Here is a 21,301-nt window from a genome sequence, read left to right as displayed (position 1 = left end):
AAAATTTGCAGCCTTTACGCAAACTTTTATTCCACGTTTGTCAGGATTTAACCTCCAAATCTGCAGAATCAGATTTATTCATCTTGAGAGTCTTACAAGGAACAAAGAACAAAGAAAATTACAGCACAGGAATAGGCCCTTCGGCCCTCCCAGCCTGCGCCGATCCAGATCCTTTATCTAAACCTGTCTTCTTTTTTCCAAGGATCTACTTCCCTCTGTTCCCCGCCCGTTCATATATCTGTCTAGATGCATCTGAAATGATGCTATCGTGCCCGCCTCTACCACCTCCGCTGGCAACGCGTTCCAGGCACCCACCACCCTCTGCGTAAAAAACTTTCCACGCACATCTCCCTTAAACTTTCCCCCTCTCACCTTGAAATCGTGACTCCTTGTAATTGACACCCTTCCTCCACACAAATACACATTGGAAAGGGGCTGAGTGCTTTCAGTTTGTTGCATCTGTTGATGCTCACTTGAAGCACAACAAAAATAAAACCCAACAGAAAAATTGGAAAAAATCCCACATTTGGACCAGTACTGCTAATATCACCAGTGTGACTGGCAGTTCTAATGGCCCCATCACCAGTATGACTGGCATTTTCTACTGGAATCCCAGGCCTGAACAGTGTGACTCTGAAGGTGAGTCATACGGACTTGAAATGTTAACTCTGTTTCTCTCTCACAGATACTGCCAGATTGCTGAGTTTTTCCATCATTCTCTGTTTTTATTTCAGATTTCCAGCATCTGCAGTATTTTGCTTCTATTTATTATCCTTATGGTACTTGTTTTCCCATTCAGATTTGGATCTAACTGGTGCCAATATTACTGGAACTTCCCTCCGGAAAGGGACTCCCCTGGAAACCAACAAGCAAACTTGACAGGATTCACTTTTCAGGTTCCCGCATGGTGACTGCCCCGCCCACCAATGCTTACGGGATAAGTGCCTGAAGTGGACATTAACTTTCCACTTAAGGCCTCAACTGGCATTGGGGTATGACAGCTATCCGCGAATCTCCTGTCCCAGACTCAATCAGGACAAAGATGGGCAGGCAACAAGGTCCCCACCCTTCTCCCTCTAACCTGATTATATGCCCTGCATCTCCAACCACACCTCAGGGGATAACATTAAACTTCCACCATCTGTCTGCCATCAGTGCTTCCTCTGAAGATTCTTCAAATGAGGAATACTGATTCACCAGCTCAAGGAAGTGGAGGCGGTAAATTAACAGCAGATCTACGTTATCTACCTTGAGCTGAAGTTATAAAATATGGGATCAACATGCTGAAAACACAAAGGAGTACTCTCACCAAACTATTTTGACAAAACTACTCCGTATTAAACAGTCCTCTCCTGTCACAGAGCACCCCCATTAAAAATTCCAACCACCTCTCACAGATCAACTGTTTGTGCAATGATGAGGTTGATGGCAACCCTGTGCACCACCAATATTTTACTGTGCTGCACTTGGTACCTGCTGTCCCATACTCCATTTATTTTATAAAATTCAACTTTCTTCTTAACTATTGCTTTGCAAAACGCCTGGGCTTGGTGTCAAACTCAGCCTTTAATCATCACCACCACACCCTGCGTTCCACCCCTCCTCAGCTTAACATCCATTCCGTCCCCCCAGACCCAGCCAACCCTACACTCTGACTGCCTGTTCAACTAGACCTTCTCCCCTCACCTAGTCTACCCTCAACGCCTCCTCACCCAGATCTAGCCCGTTCCACTTCCCTCGTCAGACTTCCCCACTAACTCACACTCCCTCAACCGAAGCTACACCATCCCACAAACACTGGAGCTACCCACACCCACCCATCCTCACCCCAGACCTCACACCCCTCCCAAAACCTATCATGCCCCCTTAGCCCAGGACGTACCTCCCCCACATCCCCGGCCATACCCTCATCGAACCTAACAACCTTCCCATCCTATCCCTAGGCCTACCCGTCTATCCCTTGGATCTACCCCTGCTCCTCCTCAGGCAGGCCTACCAGCCCTGGACTCATCTGGACTCTCTTCTTCTCTCTCCCACAGCCCCATCCGTCAGCGTCTGGACATTCTACACCCTCCCAACCTCCCAAAACCGTCTGTACTTTCTCCCTCTCATTCTCCTTTCCCACCATCATCTGGACTCCCCTTCTCCTCTCTCACCCCCCCCCCCCCCCCCCACACCCCCACAAACACTAAACTAGGCTCCATCATCCTCTCCGCTCCAGCATCCTCCTGCTCCCCACCCACACATCATCCAGACTCTCCTCCCTCTTCTCCCACTACCAGTCTGGAATTTCCCCATCCACCTCGGTATCTTCCCCAACCTCAGATCTTCCACCTCCTCTCACTCCAATCAATCAGACATTACCCCTCTCCAGGTTACCCCAAAGCCCCCCTCCCCCACAAGACCACCCAACCCTCGGTCCCAGAACCCCCACCAAGACATATCTCCACTCCCTCTCTACCCACCCCCGGATCAGCCCCCAATCCTCTCTCTCGCTCTATCCCACCACCACCCATCACCCCTCTTCCGGATACCCCCTCCCACCCAGATCACCTCTCCCAACCGGATTACCCCCTCATTACCCCCCCCCCCCGATCACCCCACAACCCCCCAACCCGGATCCCCTCAACACAGATTTCACACCCACCCAGATACCTCATCCTCCCCTCCAAATCTTCCCTCTTGCCCCACCCCCCATCTAGGGTATTGCCCTCTGTTCCCATCCACCCCCAGATCCCTCCTCCTTTTCTCACCCTCCCCGGATCACCCCCACGTCTCCCGGATCAGCCCCCCATCCCCGTATCACACCCTCTCCCACGGATCACCCACCCTCCCCTGGATCACACCCACTCCCCTGGATCACACCCTCTCCCCCGGATCACCCGCCCTCCGCCGGATCACACACCCCCTCCCCCAGATCACACCCTCCACAGATCACACACCCTCCCCTGGATCACCCGCCCTCCCCGGATCACACCCTCTCCCCCAGAACACTCTCCCCCGGATTAGCCCCTCTCCCCCGGATTACCCCCTCCCCCAGATCACCCGCCCTCCCCCGGATCACACCCTCTCCCCCAGAACACCCCCTCCCCCGGAACACACCCTCCCCCGGATCACACACTCTCCCCCGGATCACCCCCGGATCTGCCCGCCCTCTCCCAGATAATGTCCCCCTCCCCCGGATCACCACCTCCCCCGGATCTGCCCCCCCTCTCCCGGATCATGTTCCCCCTCCACTGATCACCACCTCACACGGATCACCACCTCCCCTGGACCACCCCCTCTTCCCCGGATCACCCCCTCCCCTGGATCTGCAGTCCCTCCCGGATCACGCCCCCCTCCCCCGGATCACCCCCTCTTCCCCGGATCACCCCCTCTTCCCCGGATCACCCCCTCTCCCTCGGATCACCCCATCCCCCGATCTGCCCCCCTCTCCCAGATCAAGTCCACCTTCCCTGGATCACCCCCCCTCCCCCGGACCATACCCTCTTCCCCCGAATCAGACCCTCTCCCCCGGATCAGCCCCCCTCCCCTGGATCAGCCCCCCCGTCCCCCGGATCACCCCCTCCCCCAGACCTCATCGCCCTACCCCCGATCACCCACTCCCCCGGCTCTGCCCCCCCATTCCCGGAGCACCCTCTCCCCTGGATCACACCCCCTCAAAAGGGGCTGGTTTAGCACACTGGGCTAAATCGCTGGCTTTTAAAGCAGACCAGCAGCACGGTTCGATTCCCGTACCAGCCTCCCCGAACAGGTGCCAGAATGTGGCGACTAGGGGCTTTTCACAGTAACTTCATTGAAGCCTACTTGTGACAATAAGCGATTTTCATTTTCATTTCATTTCACCCGGATCACGCTCCCCTGCCACGAACCACCCCTTTCCCCAGATCTCAATGCTCTCCCCCCCCCCCCCGAGCACCCCCTCTCCCCCGGATCACACCCCCTCCCCGGCTCACACAGCCTCCCCCGGATCACACACCCCCTCCTCCCCCCAGGATCACCCACCCTGTTCCTCCCCCCCCCCCCCCCCCATCCTCCTCCCTCCCTCCCCCCCCCCCCCGTTCACTCCCCTCCCACGGATCGCCCCCGCCCCCCTCCTCCCTCCTCCCCGGGTCCGCCCCGCCCCCCCCCCGGATCCTACCCCCTCTTTCTCTGCACTCGGGTTTGGAGACTCGGGCCGGCCTGTTCTGTGGCGGCGCTGGTTACCCTGGAAACCTCTTCTCGCGAGAGTGTCCCGGGCCGAACTGTCAATCAAACTGAACCGGGCTCTCTGATTGGCTGAACCGGTTGCTGCACCAAATGGCTCATTCTTTCAATTCTTTTGAAGCTGTTCTCATCGGATCACTGAATCGTTATAGCACAGGAGGGGCCATTGGGCCCGTCGTGGCAATGCTGCCTCATCAAAGTGTTTCTTCCCTCCCACTAGCCTGCACGTTCTTCCTGTTCAGATAACAATCCAATTCACTCTCGAATGCCTCCACTGAACCTACTTGCACCACACGGTCATACAATGCATTAAGATCCTCACCACCCGCTACATAGACATGGGGTGGGATTCGCTGCCTCGTTGCGCCACATTTCTGCCCCGACCGGCCGGCGGGATTTTCCGTTAGCCAGCCGGTCAATGGGGTTTCCCATTGTGGGGCAGCCCCACACCATCGGGAGATTCCTGGGTGCCGGCATAACAGAGAATCATGCCGGCGGAAAATACCGGCCATGATTTTCCTCATATCACCGTTGATTATTTTGTCAATTACCTTTAATTGTCGTCCTCTGGTCCCAAAAGACGTGCTGTTAGGTGAATTGGACATTCTGAATGCTCCCTCAGTGTACCCGAGCAGGTGCCATAGAGTGGTGACTAGGGGATTTTCACAGTAACTTTATTGCATTGTTAATGTAAACCTACTTGGGACACTAATAAAGTTTATTATTATTATTATTCCTTTCAACAATGGGAAAGGTTATTTCCTGTCTACCCTGCCAAGATCTCTTATGATTTGGAATGGTCCTGCAACCCAAGGCCACAGCCTCAGACTGAAGGGACGATTCTTTAAAACAGTGATGAGGGGCAATTTCTTCAGCCAAAGGGTGGTGAATCTTTGGAACTCTTTGCTGCAGAAAGCTGTGGAGGCCAAGTCACGGAGTGTCTTTAAGACAGAGATCGATAGGTTCTTGATTAATAAGGGATCAGGAGTTTTGGGGATAAAGCAGGAGAATGGGGATGAGAAAAATATCAGCCATGATTGAATGGCGGAGCAGGTCCGATGGGCCGAGTGTCCTAATTCTGCTCCTATGTCTAATAGTCTTATAGTCTTATAATCTCCTCGTCTCCGAGGGAAACAGTCCCAACTTCTCCAATCTATCCACGTAACTGAGGTTCCTTGGGCGGGATTCTCTGATCCTGAGGCTAAGTGTTGACGCCGTTGTAAATGGCATTGCATCAGCAGGCCGTTGGGACCAGCAATTCTGCGCCGCAAAAGGGGCCAGCATGGGCGCCGCGAGAAGCGCAGAGGGAGCGGCCGCAGACCGGTATCAGCTGCACGGGCCACGTCACATACGCGGTGCCGAACAGCTGAAGTTGCGCAAATGAGCTCACTGCCGACACTGGCAAGATGGCTGCCGTCCGCATGCTGGCCCGAGGTTCAGGGACCATGACCTGGACACGCTCCTCGGCGTGGTAGAGGAGAGGAAGGCGGTCCTGTGCCCCAGACGGGACCACCACCACACAGCACTGTCCGGCGTATATGGAGGGAGGTGGGCCATGCCATCAGCGTCGTGGGGCACATCCCACGGACCGGCAAACAGTGTCGCAAAAAGCTGCACGGCCTAACGAGGGCAGCCAGGGTGAGTACACAGCATCGTGTCCCTAGCACCACCACTCCTACCCCCCACACGTCTGAAAGGCCCCCCCTCCCGAGAAGGAGGGCGCAGCCCCCTCCCTGACCACATGGCTGGGTGCCCCGTGCTGCCAGGCCATCATATACCCAACAGCTGCGCTGCATGCGTCAGACCCTCTAACACTGGTGTTTATTTCCTGCACCCCCCCCTCCCACCCCTACCCCCAGGATAAGACCACCCACAACTAAAGTGAGCAGGAAAGAACCAGAGGGCGTCCACCCTTACTGCACACCCTCACTGCCCATGAGCAGAGGGCACTGGACCTCGCAGGCGGAGCCGAGGACAGGGACGTTGCGGTTGCCAGGTCGGAGGCGCACCACCAAGTGAGACTCCCCTGCCTGACTCCACCCCTCACCCCAGCCCCCCACTCCACCCCCTCACCCCAGCCCCCACTCCACCCTCTCACCCCAGCCCCCCCACTCCACCCCCTCACCCCAGCCCCCCCACTCCACCCCCTCACCCCAGCCCCCCCCCCACTCCACCCTCTCACCCCGGCCCCCCCACCCACCCTCTCACCCCAGCCCCTCCACTCCACCCTCCACCCCAGCCCCCCCACTCCACCCCAGCCCCCCCACTCCACCCTCTCAACCCAGTCCCCCACTCCACCCCCTCACCCCAGCCCCCACCCCACCCTCTCACCCCAGCCCCCCACTCCACCCCCTCACCCCAGCCCCCACCCACCCTTTCACCCCAGGCCTCCACTCCACACCTCACCCCAGCCCCCCACTCCACAGCCTCACACCAGCCCCCCACTCCACACCCTCACCTCCGGCCGCCTGTCCAACGATACATGCTGTCTTGTGTCTTACAGGACCAGCCGCCGATCGTCCCGGGCGGTCTGGCGTACCACGCCCACGGCCCGTGCCAGGTCCAGTGGCCCAGGGATGCAGGCCATGGCAGGGAGGGCAGACATCACAGAAGGCCTGCCATCGACACCGAGACCCAGGACACTGACACACAGAGCATGGACACACAGGACACCGAGACCCAGGACACTGACACACAGAGCATGGACACACAGGACACCGAGACCCAGGACACTGACACACAGAGCATGGACACACAGGACACCGAGACCCAGGACACTGACACACAGAGCACGGACACACAGGACACCGAGACCCAGGACACTGACACACAGAGGACGGACACACAGAGGACGGACACGCAGAGGATGGACAGACCGGACAGTGACACGCAGACAGGGGCGACACAGGGACCATCGGGCCAAGGGTCGACGCAGGAGACCCACAACTTTGGCTCCGATGACAAACTTGACTTCTCGTCACTGCTGTCTCCCACACCCTCCACCATCGCAGATACTCTCACCTTGGTTGGGCACTTTAGTGATGAGGCTTCTGAGACACTCACTAGTGCGCACCATACAGCCGTACCGGTACAGCAGGAGGAGGTAAGAGCAGCCGAGGGGCCGGACGGTTGGAGGGCAGACCGGCCCCAGCAACCAGCTACCGCCCAGATGGATCCCGGATTCCTGGACTTACTAGACCCAACCAGAGACCCGATGCAGTCAGACACCCAGGGACTAGACAACGGGATGACGGCCGGATTCCAGCAGCTGCAGACGCAGGTAGAGGAGTCCATCCTCTACCAGGAGCAGGAAGTGGTCTCGGTCATGGCTGCCACCCAGGCAGAGACTGCACGGGTGGCGTCCACGGTGGAGGCAATGGGAGCAACGGTGTTGGCTATGGGTCAGGTCATGCAAGGCATGGGGCTTCATGTGCATGCGTCATCCATGGCCTAAGACAAGGCTGCCTTCTCACAGGCAGCCATGTGCCAGAGCCAGCTGGAGATGGCAGCGGCGCTCCGAAGTGTGGCCGAGTCTCAGCAGGCCATGGCCCAGTCTCAGCAGGCCATCTGTGAGAGCATCGGTGGCATTGCCCACATGCTGGATGGCATCTCACAGGCCCAGAGGGAGGTGGCGCAGTCCCAGACGGGGACGGCCCACTCCCTGAGCTCCAACGCTGCTGACGTTCGGACTGTGGTCGATACTACATCGGGCCACCAGGACTGTCAGCGCCAGGTGTCGATGGTGCCTCGGGGCTTGTCTCCGCTCGCATGCCCATCCCATGCAGAGGCCCGGGGGCCAGCGGCCACCCCGAGGGAGGAGGAAGTGGTGGGGCCCGTGTCATTGACTCGTCCATGGAAGGTCCTGGAACACTGCGGCACCTTGGACTCACCCCGTTCTATCCCTGGTGCATCTGGTGGACAGCGGGCAGAAGAGGGTGGCACCACGCCATCCAGGACGCCCGAGGGGCAGCCTGGCCCATCCAAGTTGGGCCGCCCCAGGAAACGAGCGCCAACAGGGAGCCGCAGGGCAGGAGTCTCAGCAGTCCGCCTCCACTCCTGCTGTACCGTCAGGAGGTTTGAGACATTTTAGTTGCTGAGATATGAAGAGTCTAAAGTTCTGTTCCTTTTTCACAAACACACATTTATTTCATTCCAACAGCCTTTGCACAAAACTCTAACTGTACATCACCTGACAGAGGCCACCTGAAGCCCCTTTACATATCAGTGTCAATTAATGGATACTTAACATAAATGAGACAACTAATTGCAATGTCTCTTAACCCATTACTTAAAATCGGGAAGCACAGAGACGTAGTGGTATGGCCCGTAAGGCCAGGAAGTTAGACACCTAGTAAGTTGGCACAGTGCAGGGCACAGTTTAGTTATAGGGGTGAAGGCACGTGTATGTAACCTTTCTAATTAAACTCACTGTTACACCAATGCAAGCTGCCTCTGTGCTATGTCTGATGCCTGCGGGGCCGGGTAGGGGACTGAGTGCCACTGTGGTCGAGCGATGATAGAAAATTGAGCCCCGGTGGATGAAAGTATACCCCCCCCCCCCCTCGGGCGTCCACGTCACCCCGCCCCCAGCAAAGTGACAGGGCCATGTGATGGAGTGTCCAGCACGCGTACACGGACCACCCAGGTGGAGGGTTAACTGTGGTCATGAGTCAGACATTGTCTAACGATTTGGAGCTCAGAGCTCATCGCAGAGCGGGTTGTCATCATCCTCCATGGCATCGAGCACACCCGCTTCCACAAGCAGCCATGTGAGTCCAGCCCGTTGTGCCACAGGTGGATGTGTAATGGAGGGGTGTGGTGCATGAGATTGTGTGGGAGGTAAGGGTGGTGAGTGGTGGGGCAGGTGCATCTCATGGGTGTTGTGGGAGGTGGGGGTGATGGGGGGTGAGATGGTGCAGTACAGTGGTGTCAGTGCCCCTGCTCAGCGAACCCCTACCCCCCTAGTTGGTGAAACGTGCAGCAATCTACACACCCCGTGCTCGCTGGCTCTGCCGGTGGCACCGTGCAGCCACACGTCCATATTCGGCCCCTATGTCATGTTGCTTGCCCCCTCCCCCCCATCGTCCTCATCCGGAAAGGCGTGCCCTTCCTTGTGCTCCTCCTGTCCCTCTGCATCCCCCTCCTCCCCCTCCAGCACATCGCCCCTCAGATGGGCTATATTGTGCAGGACGCAGCAGACCACAATGATGCAGCCGAACCTCTCCGACGGGTACTGGAGGGCCCCTCCAGAGCGGTCCAGGCACCTGAAGCGCCACATTGTAGGGTTCTCCGCATCACTCTGTGCCTCCGTATCGGCGTCATCAGCCATGATCGCAACGGGTAACCCCTGTCGCCCAGCAACCAGCCCCGCAGCCGGGGGGGGGGGGGGGGGGGGGGCGGGGGGGGGCATCGCTCGAACATGGCGGGGTAAACACATCATGTACCCTGCCTGGGTACCGGGCGCAGATGTGCAGGATCTTCATCTGGTGGTCACAGACCACCTGCATGTTCATGGAATAGGCCCCCTTCCTGTTCATGAACACGGCCCTGTTATCTGCTGGTGGCCGCATGGCGACGTGCACCCCATCGATCGCCCCCTGTACCAGGGGTATCCTGGCCATGGCAGCGAAGCTAGCTGCCCGGGCATTCTGGTGAGCGCGGTCCACAGGGAACTGAATGTAGCGGTCCGCGATGTCATACAGGGCTTCGGTCACTGCATGGATGCACCTGTGCACCGATGCCTTGGAGATGCTGGACAGGTCCCCACTCGGCGACTGGAACAACTCCGTGGCATAAAAGTTCAGGGCCACCGTCACCTTGATGGCCACCGGGAGAGCATGTCCCAAACCCCAATTCCACACGGTGCCAGGTGTACCATCAGGTGGCAGTTATGGGCGACGGTTTCCCGGCTCATCCGGAGTCTCCTCCTGCATGCCCTATCCAGGAGGTCCTGGAAGGAATGAGCGGGAACTGTGGTGTTCCCTGTTTTATAGTGCGTGTGCTCTCACTGCTGATTGGCTGCGATGTTATGTGTGTGCTGGTTGGTCCAACTGCCTGTCCATCAGTGTGTGTGTGATTGCACCATGATATGCTGATGTGGATCTCATGACATCCCCCCCTTTCACAAAGGATATGTGCCTACATGCTAATAAATAGAAATGTGTACTGAGTGCATCTGAGTATGTGTGTGCAATATTTACAACATGGACATGAGGCTGAACTATATACAGAGGAAGGCGTCAGGTGCAACATAGCAACGAGGTTGTACCAATAACAGAACAAATGCAATCAGCAAACAACGAGAGAAAACTTCTGGAACAATGAACGACAAGAAAAGAAACTCGTTAACAATACTGTAAAACAATTCAGTGAGTCCAATGTGCTGACAGGCTCATAAGTCAACTCCTTCAGGTGGGCGACGAATTCGGGTTGACCGTTAGGGTGGCACACCACTCATTGCCCGGATCAATGCTGTGCACTGGCAGCAGCTGGTGGATCCGACTGCAACGCGGAAGGGCTCCCTGTCTTCGGTGTCGCTGGTCTGCATACTGTCTGGATATGACTCAATGTAGGGGGACTGAATCGCCCGCACGTCCCTGCGAGGCTGGCGGAATTGTTGGGTATTGGCAGGTTGAGCTGCTCGACGGCAGGCAGCGCAGTGGCCCATCCTGCCACAGCGGAGGCATTGTCGCTCTTTGGCCAGACATTGCCGCTTTAAGTGGGCGGAGCCACAGTTGCCGCACGTCGTGACATCATGGCGTTCATTGCGCCACCGCGCATGCGTGATGCGGTCCTGCGTAGAGCGCGCCTGCGCATCACGTCCCTCTGCGTCAACGTCCCCTCTTTAGGCACGTACAAGCGCGGGAGACCTCGGAAAGCGCGCAAAATGGCCACCCTCGTCCGGGCCGCGGGCCGGGAGGAACTCGATCGACTGGACTCGCTCCACCTCGTAGGACCCGTGCCGTGCCGTTTCGGCCGCCTGGATTTGGGAGTACCAGCTGGTCGCGTTCTCATGGAGGACGCAGGTCTCGATGGCAGTTGCTAGGGTGAGGAGCTTTATTTTTAGGAGCTGCTGGTGTAGGGTGTCCGAGGTGACCCCAAAAACGATCTGATCCCGTATCATGGAGTCGGAGGTGGCCTCATAGCCGCAGGACTGCGCGAGGATACGGAGGTGTGTCAAGTAAGATTGGAAAGGCTCATCCTTACCCTGCAGTGGCTGCTGGAAGAGGTACCTCTCGAAGCTCTCATTGTCTTCCACGCTGAAGTGTTCGTCGAACTTGAGAAGCACTGTCTCATATTTCGTTTTGTCATCGCCTTCCGCGAATGCCAGGGAGTTATAGATGTGGATGGCGTGTTGCCCCGCCGTGGAGCGGAGGAGGGTGATCTTCCTGGTGTCCGATGCATTCTCCCTGTCTGTGGCTTCTAGGAAGAGCTGGAAGCGTTGTTTAAACAGCTTCCAGTTGACGCCAACATTTCCAGCGATTCGGAGCAGCTGCGGCGGGCTGATGGTTTCCATGGAGCAGGATGGCGGATTTCCGAAAGGGTGCAGGTAGGTCTCACAGTCGCTGGTTAGCTTCCGCTACTGGTATCATGTCGTGTTGGGTGTTCTGCTGCACAAATGATCCAACACGGCTGTAGATGGTACAACTCTGTTTTATTGTCTTAACAACGGTTACAACTAACTGCTGGCTTGTACGTGCTTCACCAGCTAACCTGTGGACCCAGCCCTATCACTATCTTAGTGAGGCACTCAGCACATGGTGTATGTCTGAGTGGCGCACTGTGAGCTCTGTGCTCTGAGCTATCTCCTGGTAGAATGAAAAGGAACTGTGGTGTTCCCTGTTTTATAGTGTGTGTGCTCCCACTGGTGATTGGCTGCGATGTTATGTGTGTGCTGGTTGGTCCAACTGCCTGCCCATCAGTGTGTGTGTGATTGCACCATGATATGCTGATGTGGATATCATGACAATCCTGTGCCTCGCCCTCGTCATTGTCCTCCTCCTCCTCCTGCGCCTGTCAGGCGGGCAGCCCTCCAGCTTGAGTGGGTGCCACCTGGTCCTCTGCAGCCAGTCCCTCTCCTGCGGCCTCCGCTGCCTCTCTGAGCCGCCTGCGCCGACGCTGCCACAGGGCAGCATGCAGAGCAGCGGCCCCCACCACGGCGGCCAACATCGCTGGCTGGAGCCCAAACATTATGATCTGCAAGAGGGGGGGGTAGACTACAGGTTTAACCATGGCGCATGACCCCCTCCACAACCAGGTGCCATGGGTTACATGGCTGCCCTGGTTGCCAGCTTGCTCCCCAGCCACGCATGCCCCCCACCCTTGCCCGCACCCTCGGTGCCCCGACTCCTGTTGCCTCCTGCAAGCGCCACCATTGGAAGGCACTGCCCTCACTGAGGGCTGCCGTGCGTGCATCCCAGGGCCTACACGCCGGTGGGTGCCGCCGGTTGGGAGGTCCGCCCCCTGGGAGGGTGCGGTACCCATCCCCACGGCCGGTTCTTGTGCTCAGCCAGCGCCAGGGGTCGGTGCCCATCAGCCTGGCCACCGTAATGGCGTTCGCGGATTTGGCACCGCCCTACCATGGCGGGCCGTTCCCGGCCAGCGGGGCTGTCCTCCCCACGCACACCCCCTCCCAACATGAAGGGCCTCCCCCCCTTGCCTCCAGCAACGGCCGTGCCCGTCCCGCCAGCCCTAGGTCCACCCCCATGTTGACCACTCACCTCCTGCCGCCGGATCGACAGCCACCACGACTGGCTCACGGTTTTTAAAGGCAGGTTAGAACGGTGCTAGCGTGACCATCCGGGCCGTAGTATCGCAGGGAGCCCGGAGAATCGCTCAGCGGAACCCCTCAGGCAATTATCCAGGCCGCGCGGCGCCGTTCCCAACACGCCGTTTTTGCTTGCTCGGAGAATTACAAAACAGCGTTGGAGCAGCGTTGCATGATTCGCGTCCCCGTCCCCCCCCAGCGATTCTCCGACCCAGCCCGGGGTTGGAGAAACCCACCCCCCTCCCCCATCTTTGGAACTATTCTCATGAATTTTCCTGCACTTTCTCTAAAGCTTTCACATTCGTCCTAAAATGTGGTACCCAGAACTAGATGAATTCCAGTTGAAGTTCAACCCATGTTCTAATAAATTTGAACATAATTTCCTTGTTTTTATACTCAATGCCCCATCAATAACCTTTATTAAACTCACTCAACCTGTTCTGCTTTCCTCAGTGATTTCTGCACACATGCGTCCATATGCTTCTGCATTCCCTTCAGAATTATTTTACATTGTTTCTCTTCATTAGTCCCACTAAAATATATCACTCCACACTAATCTTCATTAAATTTAAATGCCACATGCCTACCCATCCCACCAAACTGTCTATGACCTTTTGAAGATCAACACTATCCTCCTCACAGTTCACAACAATATGGCCAGTTTTGAAACTGTGCCCTATACACTATGATGTATGTCATCAGGATGAGCAAGGTTCCAACACCAACTCCCACTATATAATTTACTCCAGTCAGAAAAACATCCACGAAACACAACGCTCTGGTTCCTGTTAATCAGCTAATTTTGTATTCATATTGCTACTGTCCCTTTCATTCTGTGATCTCTAACTTTGTTCACAGGTCTGTTGTGCAGCACTGTATCAAATGTCTTTTGGAAGTCCATGCACATCACATCAACAGCATTATCCTCATCAACTCTCCCTGTTAGCTCTTCAGAAAAACCCAACTACATTAGTTAAACACAATTTTCCCGTACTAAATCCATGCATGTGTTTTAAAATGTTAATTGAAATGTATTTTTAAGGGAGAACAGAAGCCAAATGCGCACAAATATACCCACAAACAGCAATGTTATAATGATCAGATAATCTGTTTTTGTGATATTGATGGAAGGTTAAATATTGGTCAGGACATATTCTGGGCTGTGTTGTTGGCGTTGTACCACAGGTCCACACCCAACCTAGCTTGGGCAGGTTAGTCCAGACTGGCCGCCTTGAGATGAGGCTTTTGCTGAGTGGGTGGGTGATTTCTTCTATTTGTGGCAGATCCAGATGATTGTGCACTTTTTCTCGCAATCGTGCTAACTACACAACGGCTTTGTGGTGGCGCAATGTTGCAGCGCACAGGTAGCCAATTTGTGCTTGTTGACCTTATTACTCCCGAGCTCCTCCTCATGGTCTCTATTCAGCTGGACACCTACCAGTTTGCAGTGTGCAGAGCTCTTCCGGACAGAAAATGGAATTGTACTGGGTGAACTTACAAAGTTACAGACAAAAAGAGTGGGATATTTTCTTTGAGACACTAAGGAGAACACCTTCCTAACGCAATCTGCTCTTTTTATAATGTTTGTTCATGTGCTTTGGATTCCTGGAATGATCATGGAGCTGCTCGTTGATTTTAATACAATTCCACTTGGTTTGTGGTTAGGGCGTGCCAGTATAACAAGATTTTCTTTTGTTTGACTAGTGAGCAACAAACAAAGAACAAATTCAATCATATTAGTTTACACAGTATTGCTTTTATTTTACAGTGCATCCTTATCTCTCCCATAGGAATTCACCACCTCAGGGTCCATTACTCTTCCCATAAATAAAACTGAACCTGCAATTCAAAAACATTTATATTAAGGCAAATAAAATTGTGAAATATCTATTACGAGTGACAACTGGCTAGATTTTCAACAATTCTAGACTAATTTCAGAGTAAGCAGAACACCAAGATGGTGTGTGCTATTTTGTATTCATGTATTTAAACTTCTTTTGAAATTGTCGAAAATGTATCTGAGAAAGCAACTCTTAGGAAGTATTCTTAATGGTGTGACATGTGACCATTCTTGAACTGCAGATCTGTTTGTCTAAACCATGGTAACTTCAGCAAAGTTTTGCATTCCAAAAGCAAAATAAAAATTATCACCGCTGTATAATATATGTTTATTCAGGATTAACTTATTCACTATCACCTTCTTTGCTCCAGATTGTTATCAAAGATAAACAAATGTCATGGTTTTAAGTTTGAGTAAGATCATAAAGCATTTTGCTTTGTTTAATAAATGATAATTGAGCTCTCAAAAACAGTCCAACAAAAGACACGAATAAACAAATTAAACCAATGAAACATTACCTGTCAAGTTACTCCGTATAAGAAACATGAATGGACGATCAGCCATAAATCGATGTCGAGGAAGGCTCATGATTGCTGCTGTCATACCTGCATGGAAAGACCCAATATCAGGAAAATTACTTCAACACTACCATATTTTCCACATAGTTTTGGAAACTAAGCAATAAAATATACCTAAAACATAGTTTATTTTGCACCAAAGCTGCAAAGCTTGTATTACCACCCCCCCCCCTCATATTAATAACAACAGTAGGTGTCAGCGTTGGCTTAGTGATGGTTGTTTTTGGTTAGTCTGTGTACTATCGACCACCGAGAGTGGAAAGAGTGGAGCAAACTTGAAGGAACTTGCAGAAAGATGCAAGAACTGTAGAGCAGTGATAACGGGGGGGAGGGGGGGGACTTCAATTGTCCCAGTGTAGAGTGGGGTAGTATCAGTGTACAAGGTAAAAAGTGGAGGGAATTTTTGAAATGTGTTCAAGGGAACTTTCCTGATCACTGTGTTTCTCAGATCTCCCTGATGAAGGAGCAGTGCTCCGAAAGCTAGTGATTACAAACAAACCTCTTGGACTTTATCCTGGTGTTGTAAGACTTCTTACTGTGTTTCCAACACAATGAAGCAGAATGCGGGATCTAATTCTAGGGAATGAAGTGGGTCAAGTGAAGTATGTTTCAGTGGGACATGATCAGGTTTCGAATAGTTATGGAAAAGAAGGTAAAAAAATACTTAGGTGGAGAGATAATTTCAATCAATCTCTTTCAGTTTTACTTGTTTTCCTTTTATTAAAATGCAGGGATGAAAAGCAACTGAGGTACACATCTGAAATATAAAACTGATGTAAATTTGATAAAGTGATGAGATACCTGTTGAAGCTGCTGCTTCACATCCTTCTTCATTTATTTCAATAAATGCTTGATGGACTGCCTGAGAAATGTGTAGGTCAGGTGAATCTATCGAAATGAGCAATTATAAAACTCAGCAGTTAGTTTGCAGAGAATATTGACTTTTTCTGAGCATTTTAGGTGATAATTCTATTGTTCATATTTGTATTAACTAATTATCAATTTTATGATGTTCATGATCTCTTAATTAGTTAATCTTCACCCAAACCTTTCGAGCAGCGCAACCCCTAGTGATCGGGGAAGCACAAGCCTTCTCATAACGTCGGTACCCCTTTTTTTGCTGCAAAATAGGTGCGAACACCGAAAGCGAATGTAAACAAGTCATTTCTAGCTATATCTATGCATAAATTAATCTGGTAATGATTAAAAAGTTCTGATTAAAAATATACAAGTCATTTTTAATGGGAGGAAAGATGCTGGAAAGCTGATTCGAATATCGGACACATACATCTCTCTCTTCATCACACACACACACACACACACACATATGCTTACATCTCTCTCGCTCTCACATTGACACACACTCACCCTCATTAACACATTCACATACTTATCTCCAAGGCCTGAACTACCCCACCCCTTTACCCTCATGAACACATTCACATACTTATCTCCAAGGCCTGAACTACCCCACTCCTTTCCCGAAGCACAAATCCCCCCACCCCCCCCACCCCCACCCCCCCCCCGTACTCTTTTCCAGAGGCACAAATCACCCCCATTCCTTTTCCAAGGCCAGAACCCAACCAGCTCCTTTCCCGAGGTCCCACCCTTCCTGGTGTTCACTTGCAGCCTTTCCTCATCACCACCGCCCAGCATCTGGTGAATGCATCTCTTGCCGGCTCCTGCCTCACCTCGGTCTTACTGTTAACTGTGGGCTATTCCTCCCAGCAACAGTAAGATGAAATAAATCAAATGGGCCAAATGGACAAGGCCTCTTGGAGCGCTGGATGCTGATTGGCATTTGATTCCTGTAATTCGTTTAAAATTTTGCACGTTCAAACAAGCGTTTACGAGTCAAGTGGTGGCGCCCAATTTCACAGACCCCTTCGCAACCTTTTGCAGACCTCTGTAGGTCTGTGGAACCCAGTTTGGGACCCCTTACTCTAATGTAATGATCTGTGGCACAAAGTGGTACAGTTTAGGTTCTCATCTATAATTCTCTATAGTGGTAGATGTGGTGATATGCCTGTAGATAATATTACATGTACTCAGCAGTGGGACCTCCCACCAGCATGCGGCATCAGAGATCAGTCAGGTGACATCCGGCTACCAGCAGAAGGTTATAAGGCGTACACGAGGACAGTCGCACATAGTTCCAGCAGAGTCTAATGTAACTCTGTAATAACTTGGTCTGTATAAGATTCTGATCATTACCTTACCACATCTACATTAATAAATCATCATTCTGGCTAAGTCACCAGCAGTTCTGTTGATTCATTGCAAGACATAGAACACAACAGTAACTATTACCCCACACGGAGACACAGACATAATGACAAATGAACAATGAAAAGCCTTTTTCTCCTAATGGTTGTTTGCATCATGGATAAAGAGGCCTACAAACATATTAATTAGCTAAATAAAGAGCAATGTTTAGTACAGAGAGTTCGTAAACATTCAAGAAAGAATTACTTAAAACCGTGAGTTAGCTATGCATAATTCAGTTAGTTTCTGTGCAGAATTGTTCCAAAAGCTACTTATTTTCCCAACAAGTGTTAAGAATCCTACTGTCTTCTTTAAACGTATGTGGAGTGTACTATCAAAGTTGTTTACTATAGAATATTTCATAGAATTTGCAGTGCAGAAGGAGGCCATTTGGCCCATCGAGTCTGCACCGGCTCTTGGAAAGAGCACCCTACCCAAGGTCCCACCCAACACTAAGGGCAATTTTGGACACTATGGGCAATTTAGCATGGCCAATCCACCTAACCCGCACATCTGTTGGACCATGGGAGGAAACCGGAGCACCCGGAGGAAACCCACGCACACACGGGGAGAATGTACAGACAGTGACCCAAGCCGGGAATTGAACCTGGGACCTTGGAGCTGTGACGCAATTGTGCTATCCACAATGCTACCGTGCATTAACATTATCACATATGAAATTGTCACAAACTAATTGTTAAGGCAACGATAAACTATATATACCAATGTAAAAGTCAAATTTATGAGACCAAGTTGTTAGTGAAAAATTGAAGGATGAACTTATACAGTGGTAATGTTTATGGAAATTTGACGTGTAAGCTTGATTTGGGCCCTGAAACATCCTGTATGTGGATCAGTCCCAGTAGAACCAATTCACTCTGATACCAGGAAACCCGGTTAACCAGACTCGGTTTGACAGGGATGTTTTGCAAGCTTATATCTCTGGATTTCCTATTCACATGGGAATGGCTCCTTGGTGCAAACAACCCATGCACCATACTGTTACACTGACCCCGAAGGAGTAAAGGTGAAGTGGAAAACATGCTGGGCACCAGACAGTCTCCTGGAAACAACGTTGGGATAGAGTTTGGGATTCCTCCAGGATCAATGTCAAGTTAAGGATGTGCTGCGGAGATCAGTGCCATGTGGCTGCAAGGCAGCCTGGCAGGGAGACTGCAGGAAAATAAGTACTGCTTTCAGATTGACCAATTTGTAATGCCACACCCGACCTTCTCTGTGTATCTAAAGTGGGTAGCCAGGTCGATGCAGCAGCTGATGATACCAGAAGCAACTGGGTTGGAGGCTGGGGAGCCGGATGGGAGTCTTCTGAATCTATCAGGACGAACCAGCAAAAACTGAAAATTACAGTTATCATCCTATTTCTCCTACCTGCTTCGTATTGTTGGTGAGTGTGTGCAGGGGCCATGGGTGGAGCAGGGAGGGGAACAGCGCATCTGATAGGTTTCACCCCTGAAAAGCTAAGGTTGGCTTTTACATGAGGGATATAAAAAATTATGATTTTTAAGTCAAAAATCACTGGTCAACTTTTACATGAGATTGACTTTTATAAGGGCATATATGGTTTGTACAACAGGACCATATTTACAAAGTTCCGTATGTGTAATATAAGGGCCTGGCACATACAGAGTTAACATGGGACTGAGTACAGTGCCACCTACACAGTAATGTAAGAGAACACATGATCCACACCTAAGGGTCAATGTAGTGTGAGACAGATCCATATGTAGAGGTAAGCGAGACAGTTCCTAGATTGGACCATTACTGTACCTATGATTATAGTTGCTAGTAGTTCATAAATACTTACTGTTGAAATACCTGCAACCCCGAATACCTTAAGACCTACCAAACTATGCCCAACACCTTGCAACATGGTGGCAGAGAATGGAATAATTCAAAACCTTGTGAGACGGTAGAAGAAAATTTAAATCCTGGAAAACTGAGGGAAAAGTCAAAGAAGCATCCTGACCTGAAGAAAAGCTCAAGAAGCAAAGTCGCAGAAGGACATTGCCGGAGAAAAGCTCCAAAGAAAATCTTGGAAACTGAAGGCATAAATTAAATTCCTCACTGCAGCAGAAGACTTCAATACCCAGACTGTGCAGTGTCAGCAGACTTGGCAGGGGTGAGGTAAATATTAAAAATTCTTGGACAACACAGGTCGTGAAAAAGGTTAAATACTGCAGTGGTCAGATATTGCCATTTAAACTCACAGTCCAAGAAACACGATCCCTGAGCCAGCGCCTGGACATGGGGCAGCCAAGCTGACTCACAACAAAGAAAAAATACATTAATCGTGACTGTGTATGCAGCTTTAAAAACCAGGCAAAAGCCAGGATTCAAAGCTTCCAAGACCCGAGAACATTGTATTAAAGCAGAGAAGCTCTAACTAGTGCAGCCAGGCAGCCATTGTTGAAAAATATTAAACACTGAGATCACGGACACCATTACTAACAAAATCCACCAAAACTGGCAAGTTCAGGAAAAAATTCCATGAAGAAGTGAAATTTTTGGAAACTTTTTAAAGCTGAACCGGCAATTCAAAAATCTTAACCATGGATCAGAAATCCTCTCTTCCAGGTTAAGGGTCAAATCGGTCACAAATTTGGGCTTCCCATAGAAGAAAAGTTTTAAATTACGGGAGTACCTTAAGTTGAAGTAGGAAATCAGAAGTTAATTCTCATTTGGTAAATTTGATGATTTTATCTTAATACAATACATTGATGAAGCCCCAGCCAGCTTCAATCAAAAATTAAAAGCTTTTGACAAATACGTTGTGGAGTGCACAGAGCTTAAAAAGAGGAATAGAAAACCTTTGAATATCTTGAAAGGACAAAAGGGGCTACTCGAGCAAACTACACGAGGGCTCTAGAGAGGCAGGAAACTTCCAGATGTCTTAAAGATAAATCTTTTTGAAAATGCCGATACATTTTCCTAACTGCAACAGCAGATGGTAGTGCTGAGCCAGCTGACTAGGGTTGAGGTGAAAGTTGGGGAGCGTTCCATGCTACAAGTGGATAATGAAGCCATGTGCAGCACCTTTACAGATCTGGAACAAGTTAAGACTTCACCTGAAGCAGAACTTTCTAACACTGAAACCGAAATGAATGTTAAGAACATAGCTCTCCGGCAGGTGGAGAAAGAAAAGGTTGAAGTAAGATCAGAAAATGTTTGTATCTTTGCTAAATTGGAAGGTTTGAAATGCAAGATTCAAACTAGCTATGTACCTTTGGAAACACATGATAAACTATGGTCCTCAATTAATAAAACTGTTCACGATCTGAACAAAGATATTTAGGAGGTATCACAAAGGCACAAGAAGGCTTTGAAAGAAACAGAAAGGTTGATCGCTGAAAAAGATTTGCTGATGCATCGGACAGTTGCTTGAAAGCAGAATTAACAACCAACTTCAAACCACTCAGAACAACCTGCATGTGCAATATGGAAGAGCAAATCCAGACTTTGAAATGCGATCAGGAAAATTCTAAAAAATAGACTGAAGTTTTAAAGGATGAATTGAAAGAGTCTAAGGAGCAGTCAGTGACCATGAAAGAATTAGGCTAAACGGAACGGAATGCCCGGGCAAAATTATTAAACTTATGTAAGAGATCCATAGCCAACTCTGAAACA

The 21,301-nt window shown here is 51.3% G+C and overlaps 2 protein-coding genes across 4 annotated transcripts in view; both read right to left on the bottom strand.

Moving 5' to 3' along the window:
* Positions 1-4,216, bottom strand: part of zbbx (zinc finger, B-box domain containing) — a 177,556-nt gene extending 173,340 nt beyond the window's left edge. For 2 of the 3 annotated variants that reach the window (XM_072474438.1, XM_072474441.1), the window contains exon 1: positions 4,142-4,216. The gene's annotated coding sequence lies outside the window, so the exon portion shown is untranslated. Of the gene's footprint in view, positions 1-1,309; positions 1,761-4,141 lie in introns of those variants that run through there. The other variant, XM_072474440.1, reaches the window with a different exon arrangement.
* A 10,493-nt stretch (positions 4,217-14,709) lies between these two features.
* LOC140389860 (serpin I2-like) overlaps positions 14,710-21,301 on the bottom strand; it is a 39,426-nt gene continuing 32,834 nt past the window's right edge. The window contains exons 7-9 of the mRNA XM_072474442.1: positions 16,193-16,279; positions 15,332-15,418; positions 14,710-14,812 (exon numbers count right to left, since the gene is read on the bottom strand). Of these exons, the coding sequence (XP_072330543.1) occupies positions 14,736-14,812; positions 15,332-15,418; positions 16,193-16,279 (251 nt within the window). The 3' untranslated portion in view covers positions 14,710-14,735. The remainder of the gene's footprint in view (positions 14,813-15,331; positions 15,419-16,192; positions 16,280-21,301) is intronic.

Source organism: Scyliorhinus torazame, chromosome 14, assembly GCF_047496885.1.
Source record: "Scyliorhinus torazame isolate Kashiwa2021f chromosome 14, sScyTor2.1, whole genome shotgun sequence".
Classification (NCBI taxonomy): domain Eukaryota; kingdom Metazoa; phylum Chordata; class Chondrichthyes; order Carcharhiniformes; family Scyliorhinidae; genus Scyliorhinus; species Scyliorhinus torazame.
Note: the sequence above shows the minus strand (reverse complement) of the source record. Positions and strands in the feature narration are given on the sequence as shown.